Source organism: Chenopodium quinoa, unplaced genomic scaffold (genome assembly GCF_001683475.1).
Source record: "Chenopodium quinoa cultivar QQ74 unplaced genomic scaffold, ASM168347v1, whole genome shotgun sequence".
NCBI classification, from domain to species: Eukaryota; Viridiplantae; Streptophyta; class Magnoliopsida; order Caryophyllales; family Amaranthaceae; genus Chenopodium; species Chenopodium quinoa.
In genome coordinates this window covers 2,496,439-2,517,498 of record NW_018745454.1, presented here as the reverse complement: position 1 = coordinate 2,517,498, position 21,060 = coordinate 2,496,439, and the positions used below count along the sequence as shown (strand labels likewise).

At 36.2% G+C, this 21,060-nt stretch overlaps 2 protein-coding genes across 2 annotated transcripts; one reads left to right on the top strand and one right to left on the bottom strand.

The window, feature by feature from the left end:
- The first annotated feature begins 527 nt into the window (after positions 1-527).
- On the top strand, positions 528-4,938 carry LOC110714037 (ubiquitin-conjugating enzyme E2 4-like). Its single transcript, XM_021892499.1, has 6 exons — positions 528-717; positions 881-960; positions 1,846-1,960; positions 2,073-2,125; positions 2,232-2,360; positions 4,497-4,938. The coding sequence occupies exons 1-6, from the start codon at positions 674-676 to the stop codon at positions 4,625-4,627; spliced, it is 552 nt and encodes a 183-aa protein (XP_021748191.1). The 5' UTR covers positions 528-673; the 3' UTR covers positions 4,628-4,938.
- An 825-nt stretch (positions 4,939-5,763) lies between these two features.
- Positions 5,764-19,840, bottom strand: LOC110714474 (ATP-dependent helicase BRM-like). The gene is made up of 15 exons (XM_021892987.1): positions 19,533-19,840; positions 19,161-19,364; positions 16,431-17,762; positions 14,412-15,731; positions 14,119-14,231; positions 13,743-13,830; positions 13,575-13,661; positions 12,578-12,670; positions 12,404-12,487; positions 12,113-12,316; positions 11,442-11,684; positions 9,830-11,365; positions 9,169-9,714; positions 8,168-8,416; positions 5,764-6,819 (listed from the first exon to the last, which is right to left on the bottom strand). Exons 2-15 carry the CDS (start codon positions 19,350-19,352, stop codon positions 6,160-6,162), a joined length of 6,747 nt encoding a protein of 2,248 aa, XP_021748679.1. The 5' UTR covers positions 19,353-19,364; positions 19,533-19,840; the 3' UTR covers positions 5,764-6,159.
- Positions 19,841-21,060: the final 1,220 nt, after the last annotated feature.

Sequence of the window (21,060 nt, the reverse complement as noted above, 5' to 3'; positions counted from 1 at the left end):
TTGCTGGAAATCACTTAAACTAGTTGACATCCGCATATCATAAATTCCACAATAAATTAATTACCAACGTGGACTAAAATATTCAAATAAACCTTGATCTAATTTAGTACTATGTGCTATGTCCATACAAAAGGAAATGTATTCGGTTGAAATAACGTGATTATTAATTCTAGACAGATGCGGTATAACAAAAAGTGAGTAATCCCCATAAACAAGTGATACAGTAGTGAATAAATTCATTAACTAAATATCTAATTATAGTAATCATACAGATAAGATTCAGGATTAATACTAATACCACCATTGGAAAATTCTGTAGTTTAGTCAGAGAAAGAAACTCTGACAATAGTGATAGGTGTGGATTAATGAAAAGAGAGAATCTTCAAAATGCAAGCCATCTATTTTTTTAAGATTATTTTAACCAAATATTAATCTAATTAATTAAGCACAGTGTAATTAACAATTATCAATAATACTATTTGCATTAAAAAAATAGGGCCCTCATTTGGTAATAGTCCTACTTTTCTTCTTTCTTGTATCTTCTTCAACCATTGTTGTTTGTTTGCAGACCTCCCATTCTTTGCTTTTATCTAACACCTCTCTTTCTCTCTCTAATTTCTCTCTCTAAAACCCAGAAAACCCACAATTTTATTACTGCAAAAAAGGAGCAAACATGTCTTCCCCAAGTAAACGACGAGAGATGGACTTGATGAAACTGTGAATTTTCTAACTTTTTTCCCCCATTTTTTTTTTAACTTATTTTACCTTATTATTATTAATTGTTTTATTTTTTGTTTTTAATATTTGTTTCACTTTCTAAAGAATTTAGCTTTGATTTATTTTGTATTTGGTGATTAATTGATTGATTTTGTGAAATTAGGATGATGAGTGATTACAAAGTGGAGATGATTAATGATGGTATGCAAGAATTCTATGTGGAATTTCATGGGCCCACTGAAAGTAATTATCTGCACTTTTAATCTCTATTTTGTTTGGTAAATTATTGATTTTTCTGTATTGGGTAATAATTTTTTTGTTTTTGTTTTTGGTATGTGAATAAATTGCTTGCTTTTTTGTTTGATGAATTTTTTTTGGGTATTTACTTAATACTGATAGTTTTTATCACTTTGACCTTTTGAAGATCATTGGTATTTTGGGGAACTTCTTATTACAATTTAGCTATATTTAGAATGGTTCCTTTTTCTGGGTAGTTTTCTTGTTTATATTCACCTATGAATTTACAATTTTGGATATGATTCATTACATAAGTATATATTCAATTTATAATGTTTCAATGATTTATGTAAAGGATAATCTTTATTGATACTACCTTGGAGAAAATCCCTTTACAATTTATTTTGAAATCCCCTGCATTCACAATAGGTCACTAGCTCTTAGTTTAGGCTTGAATGTGGAGTAGGCCTATTAGTTTGTTGTGTATATGCTTTTATGTATAGGTCATACCGAGCTCGATTTTCTTAGTTCATTCACTAATCATCATTCACTAATCAAATTTTATATATAATGCAATTTTTTAAAATTGGTTTTGATTATTAAAGATCTTAATTCTTATGGATTTGAGTGACATGTTACAATTGATTTACAGTAAAAAAAGACTTTTGTTAACATCTCCAATGCGACCATTTATTCATTAATTAAGTCTCAGTTGTATTCAGGAATCTGTTTCAGTGGTTTGTGAATGAGCATGGTATATAGATTCATGCGATATAGCTATATAATTTGAGTATCCCACTTTCTTCATATGAAAATTAAAGCAGCATATATGTTGTTGGTATCTTGTAATCTGATCGGATTAGTTATGGATTTGAAATTGGATTGTGTTAGGTCCCTATCATGGAGGTGTGTGGAGGATTAGGGTTGAGCTTCCAGATGCTTACCCATACAAATCTCCATCTATAGGGTTTATAAACAAGATATACCATCCCAATGTTGATGAGATGTAAGTTTATAGGATATTGTATATTGCTCTATTTTTGTATACTTAGTTACCCGGTGCTTTGTTGATTGAATAATCTATAGCTCACTGTTTTGTGGGTACTTTGTATATTCAGGTCGGGATCAGTCTGTCTTGATGTCATTAATCAGACTTGGAGTCCGATGTTTGGTAATGCAGATATCTCTTTTAGTGAATTTTATAATTGTTCAATGAGTTCATAATTTGTTGCTGGTTTAGGGGGTTGTTCTAACATGCTTATGTTCATGTTTCCCAGATTTGGTAAATGTTTTTGAGGTGTTCCTCCCACAGCTTCTGTTGTACCCAAATCCTTCAGACCCCCTTAATGGAGAGGCTGCTGCTCTGATGATGCGAGATCGAGCTGCATATGATCAAAGAGTTAAAGGTATCAACTGTCATGATGATTTTAATTATTTTTTTTGGCAATTTTGGTGGCTGAGATGGGTTCCCTTTGCTGGTTTTCATTTCCTTCTCTAATTCTTTGAAAAATTATGTATGGTTCTAATGTTCATTCATGCTAAGCACACTATATTCATTTTCTGTCATGCTACATACATTCCAAAGGTTTAAGAAAACTATATTCATCTGAAGTTATAATTATTTCTTTCTTGATTATGATGACTTGTCCAGTCTAGGATGGTTCAGGGTAAGGTTTTGCAGCTTCACAACATCTGATAACCTGTTACTTTTTAGTAATTTTCAAGTCTGTGGGAGATCTGGCTCTGCCAATAAGAGTGTAGGAGAAAAATGTCTACATTAAGGCCATTAACATTACCCAATACCTCTAAAAAGGCAGGGTAAATATAAAAATCGTAGGATGCACCCAGCTTTACCTTTGCAATTGCAGAGGATTCAGTCAAATTTTTAACCCCTGATCCAATATGCAATGAGTATCCTTGGATTTTAAAAACTAAAAGTGCATAATTACTGTAGAAATGTAAGGGTTAGATTTCAAGCATTCAAGGAATCAAGGAGAGGCTGGTTGGTAAGTTAGTCTGCATACAGTGTAGGACATCTAGGTTCTCGGAATTTTCTGTCATGATCCTTCTCAACTTTCATCTATTTATAGACAAGTGCAAAGCAACTTTGTCAATTGCTAACAAGTAACAACAGACTTGCAGTGCTGTCTTTTAATGCTTCAGCCCTCCTTCATTAAGCTACTTAGCCAGTATCATTCATAATTATTGAGATAAATGTCGATTCCATTGTCTAGGTAGATTTTCTCCCTTGGCAGGGTTTATCATCCATAATATCGTCTCATTTTACCTTGCTCCTTAGGGTACTATCCTAGTAGTTTTAGGAATCTGATTAATGAGGAGGCCTCTAGGAAGCTATTTGGATGGAAGAGAGCTAATTATTCTTTGGGGTTGGGAGGTGGGGCTTATGAAGCTTACTCGAACTTGGCATTCTAATCTTTTCCTGTACTTCATTAAATGGGTTAGCTAAGAGGTGGAAGAGAGTAGTAAAGTTCACTTGTAAGTCGGGGGAGGAGACCTGTCATAGACTGGATAGAAATGAACAAAACAGGTATTTGGGTGAAGAAAAATAAATGACTGTATTAGCAATGCAATTGAATCATCATCAAGAGGATTACAAGCCCAGTTATTTGAGTGGCTGGACACTTCGAAATGTCAATCTAAAACAAAGCAGAATAACTTCTCAACTCACCGATTATTCCTCACTGGTCTCTATATATTCAGTTATTTGGTTGTGAATTAATTGGGGTGTTGAGGTGAAAGTCCATGAATATGCTTCACTATTTGTATTTTTATATTTTTCATTGTACTGCAATGTAGTTATCTATGAATTTATAGTGAGGATATTATTATTATTAGCATGGGAAAACTTGGAATTAACTAAATCTATAAAGTGGCCTATAATTTTTAGAAAGTTTGTTATAGAAATTTGGCTTTATATACAGTCAATTTGGATAAAAATTAATTATTAATTCTGTTTTTAGTTGAAGAATGTATCGGCTGCATGTATAGTGTAAAAGGTATTCATGGAAGACTATCACAAAATCAGTATGGATTATACCTTTCATATCTTAAAAATGTTACTTGCTATTCTAAGAAAGTTCTCTCCTTTCCCTGTCACTATTATCGCCACTGAAACTTTCAAACAAGCAAGGTTTTTATTTTTTATTTGTACCACTCGAATCATAACATAAAATGTGCCATATTTTCTCATCTCCTTGTTTTCGAGCTTGGTACCTGTTTAAACTCATGGGTGACAGTATTCTACAGTCTTTTTGGGAGCTTAGAAAATCTACTAGAAAGATATAATGACATTTGTAATGGTTTTGAAATATTATTGTGATATATTTTCCTATATTCCTAACAGAAGTGTTTGTACTTATTGTGTGATTGTTAAGACTATCAAATCAAGTATCTTAAGTATTCAGAAAAGAGAAGAATGTCATTCAGAAAGTCAGTAGATCCCTAAACTGCTAAATAATCCCACTCCTGATTATATTAATAGATCATGATGGATCTTGTGTGGTATGTATGTCATTATACAGAATACTGTGAAAAGTATGCAAAGCCAGAAGATGCAGGAGCTGCTCCTGAAGAAAAGAGTAGCGATGAGGAACTGAGCGAGGATGAATATGCTTCGAGTGATGAAGCAATGGTGGGTGAAGCAGATCCTTAGTTGCATGTACTCATCATCTCATTGAATTTACTGTATCTGTACATTATCTATCATGTAGGTCTGGTTGAATCAATTCCCAACACTAATGTAAAGACTTTAGTCTGTTGGGAATTATTTGTTGGGGGGAAGTGACTGTCCCCAAGTTCCTTTAATTTGTTCAATCTGTCTTTGTAAATAAATGTATGCTGTCTATTTAATATTCATGCACAATTGTTTAGATTTCTAATTGTTCGATTTGCTGGTAGTGTACTTGTTTAGGGTATCTCACTCTGACAAATTATTTATGAGAGAATGAGTTGAATTGTATTGATGATCTTGGTTATTATTTATAGCCTACAAAAGATAACCTACACAATATAAACTCTATCATATAAACTTCCATAAATCTATCTTAGAATATCACTAAGATATATTATTAACCTAAATATAATATCATAAGATCTATGGAAAATATATCACAATAATATATTTTCCTATATTCCTAACACACTCCCTCATATTTCTATGATTTAGGCATCAAATCTCATAGAGCTCATTTGAGGGATTTTCTTAATCTCTCCACTTCAAGTGGTTTACCTTTACCTAAAAGGCTAAAATAAATAAATTCTGTGCTTTCATTTTTTTTTTAAATTACAAACCAGACACCTAATCATCTTCCTTTGTTTTCAAAAGTTTCATTTTCCGCATATTTGTTTTGTTTTATTAAATAAACAAACAAGACCAATTTAAAAAATTAACAAAAACAAGTCATTTGTGCTAAAATTAGTTTGAAATCTAAAATTTATCTGTTGTAGTCCAACTTAAAAATATCACGGTGGCAATTTGTATGTTTAAAATGATTACGAATAAATTCTAAGGTGTTGTTCACTTGTATTACAAAATTTTAGATCTCCTAAGAATTGCTTGTAAATATCGTTTAAGTACTTGTTAGTAAAATTCTTTTTCTTCCTATATAATTTTTTAAAATTTATTTATCACGAGTAGCATGTCCAAACATGTATCAAATTATGGAGTGAAATTTTCAGATCATTCATTACTCCATGTGAAAGTTGTTTAAAAAAAAAGCATAAAACAATTTAGCAGTCATGTTCACCCAAAAAAAGAAAAACAATTTGGCAGTCATGCGGATTGCAGACTCAAAAATAAGGTGTGATGAATTACTCTGTATATCAAAGGGGATACAGCATTGCGACTGATAACTAATGTGCGCCACAGCGCAAACTAAATGACATTAACAGAGAGCCAAAGAGGAGACTATAGTGCTATGAGAACAAAACATTCACAGGACAGAGCACCAGATATACAATGGCGGCAGTGATGCTCCAATTATATATGACAACGAAAAGGAAGTATATGCTTGGCAAAAGGCGGAAAAACACTAAAAAAAAAAAATTAGAGGGAGCGGGGGTAAAGCCTAAAAGCCTAACTGTACTTGTACAGATCTACTAGTTACCCTATACCTGCTTACACATTAAGGGCAAAGGAATTTTCTTTAAACATCATCATACTTCAAATGTAATATAATGTTTCAATCACATAATGCTCGGTCTCCTCTTTCCTGCATCTGTCCTCAATCTCTTTACAGGGTTGGCCCATCCAATCGTTCCACCACTACTACCGCTGCCATTAACCTGTTGGACCGACTGATTGGACCACATCTGCTGCTGCCCCCCTGCTCGACTATCCCTTGGGGTTGACACTGAGCCAGGGCTCCTTATACTACTTCGTCCCATGCTTGGAGGAGAGACAGGCCCTGTGGACCCAGATCTTGTATTCACAGCCGCAGGCTTTTCCCTGTCCTTCCTCTTTTTCTTGCAAACAACCAAGTCTCCTGGGTGAGTCAGCAGGGGAGAGTCATCTTGGTCTCGACTGCTATTGCTGCCGAGCCTCGATTCTTTTACAGGCAAATTGGATCTCGTCGTCCTTGAGTCTTCGTTAGCTATTATAGGTGGACCTCGCAATGACTGCCTTGGCGATGGGTTCACATCACCTCGTTCAACATCATTCATCAATCTATGCTTCCTATTACTACCTTGTGATGCAGATGTGGATCTCAAGGCAACAGAAGCTGCAGTTGATGGAGGACCAGAGAAAGACACAGTACTTTTGGCCTCCTGGAAATCAACATCTGGGAAAGAACCCTTCAATATGTCGAAAAATAAATCATGAACTTTCCTTGCTTCACATCTCACCTGCCCATACAAACAATAAGCAGTATTAAAATCTGTGAAGAATTTAATTAAATTAGGACATAGGCAGCTAAATATCTTGTTCTAAATACTATCTACTAGGAAACATGCACTGGCTCAAAAGTTTTCCTTATTTTGAGAGTGGCATGTGGATAAAAGCTTGACCCTTTATCTCCAATACTAGGAAACATGCAGAGCTCAAAATAAGAGGATTATACCCACACATTTCTTTCGAACAGAATCCTAGAGCATCCTGACAAATGATAATCTTGTTTTATCGACGATGAGGACAAGCTCACTCTTCAATTACCACTACAAAATACACATAATTTAACTCCTTCCTACCAACTAGCTATCTAAAAAGTCGAACACAACTCTTCAATGAGGAAGATAATTCTTTTGATATACTTTGAAACAAACAAACAACAGTCTACATCTCACATAAACAAATGATGTAGCCATTGCTCTGTATTATCTGTATATAAAGGTCAACTTGCTACACATGCTGAAAGCAACTAGAAAACTATTAAGATCAGCATGCAAAATGCCATCTTTCCCCCTTTTTTTTTCAGAGAGGGAGTAATAGGAGGGTGAACTAAATTTATTTTACAGAGACTAAAAAGTCTCTTGTAATGCAAATTTTTAAAATACATCTGTTCTGCAAATGGAACTTCAAGAGTTTTTTAGGAAATTGTTCTTCATACAAGGAGACCAGTGACAAGTTAATGTAACAAGCCCATAACAAGAATATTTTTTATGATTAAACAAAGGGACAACAGAGCAATTGTTGACCCAGGGGACAGAATGCTCTACTGCTCTTAAAGCTCGTTCCCTGGGTAAGCTAATGTCATTTGTACCAATTCTTCATACATGCTAAATATTTGTCAACAATAAAATAAAAATCAACAGATTTAATGAATTGGAACTGCACCAGAGTTCCTTCATGCAATAAGAGATGGAATGATGGATAGAAATTTAGATACATGGATGCATTCATATTAGCTTACTAACATTAGAGCTCAGCCAAAGACAGTTCAGTAGGAGAGGATTACTTACAAACAAGAATTAACCTTACAAACAAGGATTTATCAGACTTTTTACAGCCCTTTATAGTCCAATTTCTATAAACGGGTAATATTCTTTGATATCCACAATGATAATTATTAGTCAAGCGCACAAACAACGCTAGACAGAAAATCCTAGGAGAGCATTACAGAGCACAGCAATTGTATAGCTAAATCACTTTAGTTATTGTAATTAAACATACATACAGCTTATTTGTGTCGTAAAGATTAAACTTCTGAAGTGCATGATTAATATTGATAACAATTAACAAACAAGGAAGACATACCTCATGTGAAAAACCATAATACTGCACTGCACTTTTCAACATCAATTGCACATCATTAACAACTTCCATCACTCCACTATACTGTAGTCTGTCAATTCGATGGTCTATTTTACATAAATCCAATAGTTTGTTTCCTGGTCCATTTGTATAGCCCGAACTTTCAGTTTTCTTCCACAAATCTATCAGGAGAGGTACAACATGGCCTTCCTTGTCTATCCTCCTCTGGACCCTGCCGATCACATTCTTGCACTACAGATGGACAAAAGATTGAATCATGCTTTCGCACAAACTTCAAAAAATCAATCTTAACCACCAAAAGGGGAAAAATAAAAAAAATAAAAAAAAATATCACCAAAAAACCTACTTCCAGGTATCTAAATCAATATATTCTTAGAAGAGGTAATGCAATTGTCAATTACAATACTATGGTCCTCTCATATTACAAGTTCAGAGCAGATTATGGGCATGACACAGTGTCAAGGATAAACAATTCTGAAATATATATGACAAATCAAGTATAGTGAACGATCTAGACAACAGCTGTACTTCAGATGACCGTGTGACATAAACAAAAAAAATTGGAGAAAAATGTTCAGTTTAAGATTGAGACATGGAACAAAAAAAAACCACAATCTTAAAGCCCCTAGACCTAGAGAGCATACCAACAACTACTGCATGATTAAAAATTTTAAAATTAATAACCAACTCTGGTTACTTATACGGACTAATAAAGATAAGTCACCTAAATACACTTGTACTATAGAAAAATATCACACAAAGCCTTCACATGCCTGCTAGGAATTTAATAAGGACAAGCAATTTAAAGTACATAAAATTTAGCATGTTTAAATATATTTTTCGGCTGTCTGCTATATAATTTTGCAATAATATGGGGAGGGAAGAGGGTGGGTGGGAGAGAGGGGGGGGGGACTAAGTGAAAACAGCCAAATTCGAATTTATGTAAGCACGTTTATCTTTAAAGTGGACCGATTAAAACATACCCTTCTCTGAATGATGTCGGACATCTTAGCACCAAAGCTTGAATTTCCGGATGTGTTCACATCTTTGATACCATCAAAACTGTCCTTGGAATTCTCGAATGCTTCTTCAGTGGGATTAGACAAGCTATTTAATCTACCAGATTTAGTAGAGGCATGCAGCTTTGATGAACTTCCGGTTCTCCTTGAAGGTAAGCTCCTACGAGTTTTTGAAGACATATCACACTGATCTTGCTTCAAAGCAGAAGAATCTCCAAACATTTTGGACTCTGGATCAATCCTCAATTGACTTCCAAACTTTTGATCTGGTAAACATTGAGATTGTGATGGATCTCCACGTTGAAGAGACATCTTTTCACTGTACCTCTCTTCTGGTCTATCAATAGTATGCCTTGGCCGAAGTCTTATGCTACGCTTTCTTTTGATTTTGGGCTGAACCACCTGTTCATCTTCTCCTTCTTCACGCTCATGATTCCAGCTACCTGACTGCTGTATATCCAAATGTGAATCTCCGGAAACAACAATCTCCCCCTCCTCGAGCTCATCAAGCTGAACATTAATAAAAGATGAATTGGTATATATATATGTTTTATATATAAATTTTTTTTTTCTTTTAAAAAAAAAGGGCAACATAAATGATTGTAGGAACAGGAGGAAAATATACCAGTTTTTTGGAGCCAGAACTAGGCCTGGCATCTATAGCTGATAGAGTTGCGAATTTCTGAGAAGATACAGAGGGTGAGACTGCCCGTGTCATCCTACGACTGTCAGATGATGATCCAGGGGATCCAGGTTCATCTACCATATGGCCAGCTCTGGTACTTTCACTAGCTCGAGGATAATCAAACCCATCATTAACAGGAACGTCCTCCTCTGACTGGTCTTTATTGTCTGCAGCAGCAGCATCCTCCTCATCTTCATATTCTCCAACTTCACCATCCTCTTCAGGAGCAGAATATTCATTTCTGTCTTCAGAACTAGCGTCAGAGGAGTCTCCAATGTCATCATCCAACTCAGTGTACACAGGAACTTTCTTCCCCTTATATCGCCCTCTTCTTTTATCAGTTTCACCTGGTTCCACTCCCGCATTGCCGCTAAATATGTCCTTTGATGGCTTCTTGGACAAAGCTGAAATGGCTGAATTAACTTCCTTGGTACTGGCACGAAGCCACTCAGGTACCTGATCATACCTCGTCATCTCCTCAATCCAATCAAGTTCTTCATCCATCTGATCAAAGAACTCAACTTCTTCTTCACTCCTTGCAATCAATCGGTTTACCTCTTGCAGAGAGGGAACGTCATGAACAGTCTCTTGATACCTCTCTTCATCATGCAATAGCGTTTCTAATGTCATTCGTCTCTCCTCGTGAGTTGTTCTTTGATCAAAACGTCCAGCATTGATTACTTCATCAGCCATGTCAATCTTATATTGTTGAATATTATTTCTTATTAGGCTCTCAATCGAACCCACATATCGATCCTTTCCCACAAGATCATCTTCTAAGTCTACCATCCCTCCAGTTCTGAACTCATCCTCCTTTATATGGCTAGGTATTTTATCAACAACTGCTTCCATGTAGATGACTTTGACTTCCCTTTTTTGTCCAATGCGATGAGCTCTGGCAACTGCCTGTTCCTCGTTTTTGGGGTTCGGATCAGGATCATAAATAATGACTGTATCAGCAGTTTGTAAATTTAAACCTCGTCCAGCAGCACGGATACTCAGCAAAAAGATAAAGCACTCAGTCTGCGGATCATTAAAGTCCACGATTGCAGATTCCCGGTCTTCCAAGCTAGTAGTTCCATCAATTCGCCTATACAAGAGTCGCCTCCACTGTAAATATTCCTCCAAGATATCAAGAAGCTTGGTCATGGTACTAAAAAGAAGCACCCGGTGTCCAGTTCTGTGAAGTTTAATAAGAATTCTGTCCAAGATCCATAATTTCCCACATGACTTCACAAGAAAATCTTTTGAAAAGTCATTAAAAAATGGGTAGCTAAGCAATGGATGATTACAAAGTTTCCGGAGCTCCATACACCTATTATTTAAAGTTCTGTAAGCTCTAGCCTGGTAATACGGACTTTTTTGGACCTTAAACTTCTCATCCTCAGGATCCACACGAAGAGTCCCGGTAGTTTTAACCCAATCATATATAGAACTCTGGATAGCAGACATCTTACATTTTAAAACAAATGACACCTGCAACCAAGTTGGATGTCAGAAAGACAAGAGAAGGAAATTAGATTTATAATCAAAGAAGTAGATAGATACATACCTTAGCAGGAAGGGAGCCTTCTACATCTTCAACACGGCGTCTGAGCATAAATGGCTCCAAGATCTGGTGAAGTCGATGGATAATGATGACCTTCTTTTCTGTCTCAAGCCAATCATCCTCAGCATTATGGGTAGGACCTTCTTTTTGGAATGGTTGAGAAAACCAGTCATGGAATGCTTTGCGATTGTCAAATACTTCAGGTAGAAGTAAATTTAAGAGAGACCACAGTTCCTTCAAATCATTCTACAAGATCGAAAAATCCATCATGAGAGAAAAAACACACATACAAAACACCTGTCACTACTATCGTCCCAACTATTTTATGTTCTGCAGCAGGTGCTTTCTATCTCTAATTTTAGATACATCCTAAAAATTCCAATCCAAGATGTATTGCAAACACACTTCAAATGAGCAGACACCCATATGCAAACTAAAAGAAGCCAGACAACTACTAGATTGCAGGAGTCTGAAGAGGCCCAGCTCAGTCATTGAAAACCCCAACCGATCAATAAAAAGAACGTTGAGCATGTGAATATTAGCAAAATATTATTACGCTGATCTTAGTATCACTAAGACACCAACACAGAGTCACGGACAATAAATATCACAACTCAAGCATTTGAGCAGCACAAATGATAGAATACAAGTTCCAGTAATAATTTCTAACAAACCTGCAAAGGGGTCCCTGTCAAAAGAAGACGCCTCTGGCAACGATATCTGTCTAAGTCACGTGCTAGAACTGATTCTCGGTCCTTCATTCTCTGTGCTTCATCTATCACGATATACTTCCAATCAATTTTAGAGAGCTTTGAACGATCATACATAATGAACTCATAGGTTGTGACAAGAACATTAAATTTCATGGCACAAACTTCCTGGGAAATAAAGAAAGAGAATGTTAAGCCACTGAGCGTTTATCACATTGGTACATCCATCGGAAAACCAAAGAAAACAACCCTTACTTGAGAAAATAATTTGGCTCTTTGGTCCTTCGCACCAACATAGTATATGCAGGATACAGACGGCAGCCAGGTATGCAACTCACTCTGTTGAAAAAATAAATGCAGTTAGCAAAGGCCAAGAAACATGTGGAGTACATGGATTACTTAGCTGACTAGGGAACTGTAGCCACAGACCTTCCAATTCACCAAAACAGCATTCGGAACTATGATTAGATGGGGTCCGTAATTCCCTTTGAATTCCATCAAGTAAGCAATCAATGCCATCACCTGAAAAAAGAATACACATATATATTCAAAAAAAAAAAAGTGTTTCTCTAAAGTTTCAACACTGTCAAATATACTATGGGTTGTTTGGTTCATCAAAGAAAATAAATCAGCAAAGGAGATGAATGGAAATATATCAAGAAACGCATTTTAATTACTTTAGTTAATATTAAAAAAAAAAACAAAAATTAAGTAAATAAATAGAAACAGAATATCATACGTCTACACAAAGTTTGAGTCCCAAAACTAAACCAAAAAATAGCACACTTCTTTGTCTTAGTTTTCCACCATCTCTTCCTTCTCTGGAGGGTGTATACTGTGGTGGTAGAACAAAATGTTGGGAGGGGTTTTTCAGGGTAAAAGGGATGGATATGACTGCTTGAACGAGCCTCCGTTGCTTTTTTTCAGTTGAGAAATGGGTTAGTTTCAGAAGATTTCATATGCAGTGGGGCAAAGGGCAGCGATTTTAGGTGACTAATGAGGGTATGGACTGTTGGAGGGGGGGGGGGGGAGGGAGAGCAAAGATGGTGGTGGTGGTGGTGTGGGAGGCTATGGAAGCGGGTGCTGGTGGCTTTGAGCTGCAGCTGGTGGTGGAAAAGATCAAATTGCTAGAAAGGAAGTTAGGGAGACTGAGATAGAAGTTGGGGGGACAAAAAAGACAGCATTTGGGGTGACCCCATTCATTTGAAGTAGAGGAAAGAAATATATAAAAAGAAAGCACTACCACATGAAAAGAATGGGAGTTTCCTTTCCCTTTTGCTAAAACCACTTCTTACATATCTTCAATTTTGCTCACTCCAATCGAAAAATGTTTCGCATTCCAATTAAAAAATGTTCAAAAAAATTGCAGCAGCCATACATGGAACAATTTCTATTGGTGAAGGGGATGAGAAAGGGTGCAAGTTACCTGTACAGTTTTTCCAAGACCCATTTCATCTGCCAAAATTCCATTCAACTTGTTGTTATACAAAGAAAGCATCCACTGTAGACCAACCTACCAATTGTGACCAAAGGGTAAGAAGACCACGAATATACACTAAAAATGAATTTCACTAATCAAAGGAATGCAACTTACTAGCTGATAATCTCGCAGAGTCCCAGCTCTCAGCATGGAAGGCTGTCTCACAACCCTCTCATTTATAGCATGAGCAAGACTGTAATACCTGTTGGCAGTTTTATGTTAAATAATTTCTAGAAGGTTATTAAAGATGGTTGCTTATGATAGATACACAATTCATAAACTACAGTCATCAATATAGAAAGTAAAAGATCCAAATAATTGGACTTTTATCAAACCAGCATAGAGCCACAGATTAGTTTAGAGGAATAACCAGATAGCATGAAAGGTTTAACACAAACTGGCAGCGATATAGGCATCCAATGTAACTAATTTGACCATAAAAAGTAAACCATGACATATTTACTTATGCGAAAGAAAATGATTAGCATACTTGTTCACTGATGAACTATCCTTAGGAGCATTCATTTCGGAAAATTGATTTCGGATCATGACTTCCTCACCAGCACAAGCGGCAGCAGCTCTAACTTCTTCTTCTGATAAGCCCTTTATCCCAAGACACCATGAGGCAAAAACATTGAAAAAAAAATCAGTAAATAAACATGAATTAATAAAGGCATAAAAGATACGAAGTACAAAACGAACAAGTGAGCAGGATCAAGGAATTTCTAGGCCCATATTGGTTTTACAAACACTAGACTGCCAGCTAGAGTTCAGTCATCATACCTGAGATCGAGCAGCAGCTGCAGCAACAGCAGCAGCCTCTTGAACCTCTTGCTGACTTTTTGTGGCAGTTATTTTGCTCCCCAATTTGTGAAGATATTCTTCAGTTTGGGTCAAAAATGTCGAAAGAACATTATATCTCTCTGCAGCATCACCTGAGATGCTAGTCTGCTGCTCTAGAAGCATTTCCCGATACCTTTCCACATCATTATTCTTCAATGCCTCCATCCTTTTATTTCTATCATCATCCTTTCTCTTTGAGAACTCTCTAAGCATCCTCTCATGATATTTTGCAACACCTCGGTTGCGAGCTGTCCGGGCATCACGGATGGCCCAATGTGCCTCAAGAAGCTTCTTGCGCCATTGAAAAATAGCTTTGAGCTGCTTTTCTCTCATAGCTTTCTGTGATGCTTGAACTTGCCTTGAGAGCTCCAACCGTTGTCGCTCGCAAATACGGACAAACTTCCTATATTCCCTATCAGTCATTGCCATAATCTCCTGCTGCTCATGATCTACTTGGTCCCTTACACGTGCTTGAAGGTTCAAAAGTTTAAGCTTCTTTTCTTCAATCTGCAGTCGCACAACAAGATCTGGCCTGATCCTCTTCCTCTCTAAGTTGACTGCTAGTAACTCACCAATCTTCCTCAAATTCTCTGCCCTTTTATTATTAATTACTTCCATACCTTCCCCAGAAAGAAGATCTTTGATATCGTACGCCAAAGACAAGTTGTTATTACCCATAACTGCAGACCCAAGAGAATCTTGCTTTCTAGTAAAACAGGGAAAATCAAATAAAGGACCATGATACTTTCTACTTGAGCCGACATCTTTTGGCTGGGACAATGAAGTTGTTTGCAGGGGTTTCTTAGCCTGTGCACTTTCACCAACAGATACTGGCACAATAGCCTTACCCCTATCCGTACCAACATCATTTCTTATAGGAGTTTTTTGTATATTGCGTTCAACATCTTGTTCAGCTTTAATAACAACAGGAGCAGCTTGCAGATCCTCCTTCTCAGGAGATAATACTGAAGAAGTCTCTCTAGTTACAGATGTTGCACCTGCCATATTAGTTGAGATTGTTGCCTTTTCATCAATCGTAGAAATCTCCTCTTTGAGGGAATTTTTTGCAACAGCAGGCGGGGGAGCTTGGGGAGCCTTCTCACCAGAGTCCGCATGCTTTGGACTTTCATCAGCATTTCTAACAGTAGACTTATCCTGATTAATAGAACCAGCAGGGACAACAGACTGCAGTGGTTGTGATTCAAGAGGAGGGGCAGAAATAGCTCGAAGCAATTCTTGGGGAAGAGTGCTTTCCCCTTTCTGAACAGAAAACAAGATGAGCAAGAAATGAGTTTCAGAAATGGACACATTTTTTATATAGGGAAAACAATTAATGAAATAGAAATGGACATATCACATCTTTAATTGTATCCTAACACGTTTAAGTGAGCATAACACAATCGTTGACATGCAAAACAAGTATAAAACATTAATATTCAGTCCTTCAAGGAAACTTCAAAGTTTTAAAAGTTCAATGATGAAATCACTAATTTTGTTCATATACGATCAGATAGATATTGTATTTTCAGTCTGCAATTCTGTTCCAACCAACACATTCCCTACAAGTACAGCACTCAAAATTCTATTAATATATATATATATATATATATATATATATATATATATATATATTATGACAAAATCTAAGGTCTCAAGAATTTTTGGCAATTATTTTTGTACTGGACATATATTATGGGTCATTTGTAAATCCAAAAACGACAGAGAACTTTAGTGTCATATACCAAGTAACCAGGGTTTTAATCCTACACACTTCAACATATTGCAATGATTGCCTTCGGAATGTGCAAACAAGGAGAGGGCACAAAGTATGAGAGTGAGAACTAGGAGGTAATAGCATAGCAACAAAAATCAAGTTTGAAACGGGTCCAAAAGAATGTACAACGAATACTGAAAATCAAGCAGATAGTAAAAAAGGAAGTAAATAGAAAGACTTAAAACCTTCAGGCGTCTAAAGGCAAGTATTTGCGCCTTGAGAACATGAAGTTGCTGTTTAGTGAATCCAGATTGCTGCTGCGAGATCTGGGATGGCGGCTGAGCTGGGAGAGGAAGATTATTTCCTGATCCTCCATCATTAGGTGCACTTGTTGGTCTAGGTGATGGCTGGTTCAACTGTCTGGGATACTGCATTTGCAATGCTTCCTGACCATTTCCTGCATTCTTAACATTCATAGAATGTTCTGAACCTTGGTTCAAGTTCGTAGAAGGGCGGGATGCCTGGACAGAAGCCATTCCATTTCCCACCATTGTTGATTGCATTGAAGGTGCCTGGTTATCTCTACTGTGTACAGAGAACTGTGCAGGCAAATTGTTAGTACTGTTACCTATACCAGCATTTGAAGCTGAACCAAATGGACCAGGTGGAACTGTTTGCCTGGCTCTAGAAGCACCTGACTGCCCAGAAACCTCACTTGAAGAGTTTGCACGGGGCGAACTTTCACTAGTAGCAGGTGGGGAAGTAACCTGCTGCCTTTGCATAGGGACAGGAGAAGGCTGTGAATTACTTTCATTTGTCTTTTGCTGAGAAATCATCCTAGACTGCATTAATGGCATCAGCTGCGCCACCAAATTGGCATTTGCAGGTTGTGACAAATCAATATTGCGTTCCCGTGCCCATGCCTGTAACTGAGCCGCAACAGCCATTTGATTATTTCCCATGTTTTGAATCCCTGCCTGAGCCTGTGGATTTTGTACAGGCCTCATCATATTAGCAGAAGTAGGATGCCCCATAGTAGTCTGCATCATAGGGGGCTTTGGCTCATTCCTCTGATCAGAGCCCCCCTGCTGACCTTGTTCTATCTGCTTCTCGACACGACCAAAAGGCTCAGATGACTTCTTTGATGCAGCTGCCTGGGCCTGGTTAGTTGCCTGCATTGAAGCAAGCTCCTGCATTCTCATATTTGCCATACGCATGTCCTGGTCTTTTGAAGATGAAGGGCTTCCTATTCCCATATTGGCTTGCCCTTGAGGTTGCATGCCCATAACAGATTTTTGCTTTGCAGCCTGCATAGCATATTGCATATATGCTTGATGGACTGGATTTAAACCTTGTTGCTCATGAGCAGGATTCTTATTTTGACCTTCTTCACGTAAATGAGGAGATCCATGTTGCTGAGCCATATCAATGTATTTTCTTTGCTGCTGTGAAAATTGCAATGAGCTCGGAGATCCCATGAAATTAGCCCCACCCATAACACCCTGCAAACCAGCAGCTTGGAAAGCTAGGATGGCTTCATTTCCTTCAGGTTTTCGTAGCAGTTGTTGTTGTAGTGACTACAAAAGGTAATTATGCAAGGTTAGAGCTCAGAATATCCTAAAAAATTCCAAAAACATCATACAGTGTTGTCCAAATCAAAGAAAAACCAGACACCTCATACCAAATACAAAAGCAGCTCAATGTAAGAGTACACAATTACATCAAAAGCCAATATACCTAACACATCAAAATCTTTATAACAGATTGTGACTAAGTAAACACCAGAGTTATAAGGGCTGGGTATCAAACCAGGAACACAAATACAACAGACATAGGCAAGTTAATGTTCTTTTATTTGAACATGAGCAGTGGCAAGCAGAAACAATATGGGCTCTAACCAAATACAGATGAAACCAAACAATTGAACCTTTAGGTGATCCTAAAACTTTTTAGAAGAAAGAAAAACTAGATTCGAGATATACATTTCAGTGCAGCAACTCAAAAACTACAGAAGACAATCTTCCTCTCCAAAGTCATACGGATTCTTAACCAAACTTCAGAGATAAATAATAAATTATAAATCAGACAAGCGCACAAATCATAATACACATATCAATAACCATGATGCTTGAGCAAACAATTAGCAACAATCACTGATTAAATCTTGCTCACAAAACAGTAGAAAACAAATAAATTTTCAGCTACAGAAAAAAAATAAAAATAAAGAATAAACACCTAAGAGAATCTGCAGTCAGAAAGAGACAACTTCAAACTACCAGTACCAGTACTTAAGTAGCTCAAACTTCGAAGTAATAACTCTCACCCAACTGCCACTTCTAATTCTTAGTAAAGTAAGATACCCACAATTGACTAAAGAAGAGTGGTCAGGCAAGGAAAAGTATAAAGCAACACAGGAAAGCACCTGGCCAACCTTTGTTTATTTCACTTAAAACCTCGTACTGCATTAAAAATGACATTTTCAGGTCAATCCACAAACTACAAAATTAATAATTATAATATCCACTTCTACACCACATGTTATAAAACGTCAGCCCACAAAAAACAACCAGCTTAACATTCAAAATACACCAAATCAACATCACTAATCACGAAATTGAGTTATATTCAAGTGATATTCTTCAAAGTCAAGCAAGAAACATCTCTTAAAAAACCAAAATTAAGCATAACCCATTTTAGATATCTCTAATATTAACACCATAAATCACAAAATTGAGCAAAACCCATTTGAAATTTGACTAACATCACACAAACTATCAAACCCAGAAACCAAAAATCAGCTCAAAAACCAAAATTGAAAACACCCCATTTAAGGCAATTCTAATATTAGGTCGAAAATTGGCAAATCAACCCCCATTAATCTCACAAATTAAGTGAAAAAATCAAAAACACCACCAATCTAGAAACAGCCCAGAATCCAGAATTACAACATAACAAGCTAAGCATTAAACCCTAACCTGTCTGTGCTGTTGCTGTTGTTGCTGCTGCTGAATTGAATCAAAATGCTGTTGTTGTTGTTGCTGCTGCTGCTGTTGTTGCTGTTGCTGCGAAGCCGCCGATGACGACGACGATGGCGATGCGGCGGCAGACGCCGGACTCCGTCCATGCCCGCCGGCACCGGCGTGCTGGGACCCACCGCCAGATTGCATAAAATTAAACTCCTAAAACAACCCCAAAAAACAAGAAAAATCAAAAAATGGGAAAATTCCCAGAAATCCTAATCAACAAAATGACAAAACCCTCATTTCAAATTTTGCCCCCACTTGTGAAAATTCAAGTGTCAATTTCTTTAAATAAAAATACCCAATACCCCACTTTTTTTCACTCACTTTTTTTCCCCTTTTTCAGTCTATAAATTTCAACAATAATAGGAAAATTGGAAGGTGTGATGATAATAATCAATGAGGTAAGAAATCAAAAAAAGAAAAGTATATTTTGGCGGCAAATTTCTGGGTCCAAATTCTCAGATCGGAAGAAAGAAGAAGATGTGGGTTTTGGCTCAACAGTCCGAACTCGTCGGAATCTGCTGATTTGTGCTTTTTTTAATTTTTCTTTTTTGTAATTTTTTTTCTTTTTCTTGATGCCTCTTTCTCTCTCTTCTTTGGATGAATTTTACTTTTTTTTCAAGCGATTTTCTGGGTTTTTATCAGTCAAACCCTAACTCTTTTTTTTATTTTGCCTTTATTTTTTATTATTATTCTCTCTCTTTTTCTCTAACTATGGTTAAGGGGATAAATAAAAGAAAAAGAAAAAGGGAAAAAAGTGGTTAGAGTTTTGTGTCTCCAAGTAAAGCAATTTGTTCGATTAACTTTGGACCTTTCAAGATTTTTTATACTCTACTATACGGATTACGGAGTACTCGTATCGTGTTGGTAAATACAGAGTAATCAACTTTTAATTATTCGCATTTTTAAATTTTACTAAATAATAATCAAATATTTAACGCGTTTTCTGAAAAGCTGATGTTAATTAGGAATTTATAAAATATACAATCAGGCGAATTCAAGTATTAAACTATATATAATGTCTTTTTGTAGTGAATTAGAGTAAAAAAAAAAAAAATTGTTAGAGTTAGTCACATCACATAGCTTAACCCAAAAGTTCATGACCTTATATAAATAAATTTCATATGAATCCACCTTGTTCCAAATGAAAAGAATAAAGTCTTATTCTCAAGGAAGTACTCAATCCGTGTAATTTTATTTATTTATTTTCTTATGTGTTAAATAAACAATTAACAACTCTAATTCACTAAATGAAACATTAATAACACGATTCTTGTGTGATTTTGTCATTAATGTTGTTTTTTATATTACTACAATTGATATGATTTTTTTTTTAGTCATCTCATTAATTTTCAGTTGGATGCATATAACAACACTATCTATAAAGATATATAGATATGAATTATACATAGCAATATAGCATCTATATATACAATACCTTATAGACTGTATAGTGGATATTTACAAATTTAAATAAAATTGCAATTATATTGGTAAGACAGTAACTCATCTTCAATAATAAACTCACATTGCATGTAACCTTTCAAAGTAAAGATTACAAAGTTTTTTTTTTAAAAACCCCACACACAAAATTTGTCACGTATAAAACACAAACTTAATTTAATTGCCACAATTTATGGCAAAATTAATATCCTTGCTCATAAACCTTTTTTTTTAAGGAACTTACCCACATTATATTTCCTCTGTTTCTATTTAGTTGACGCGTTTGATTTAGGCACATATATTAAGGAGAGGAGAGAGAGTGAAAAAGCAAGTGGGAATATGGGATAGCTTGTAAATGCAAGGTAAAAAATTTACCCCAAAAGGAAATGTGTCAACTAAAAAAAACATT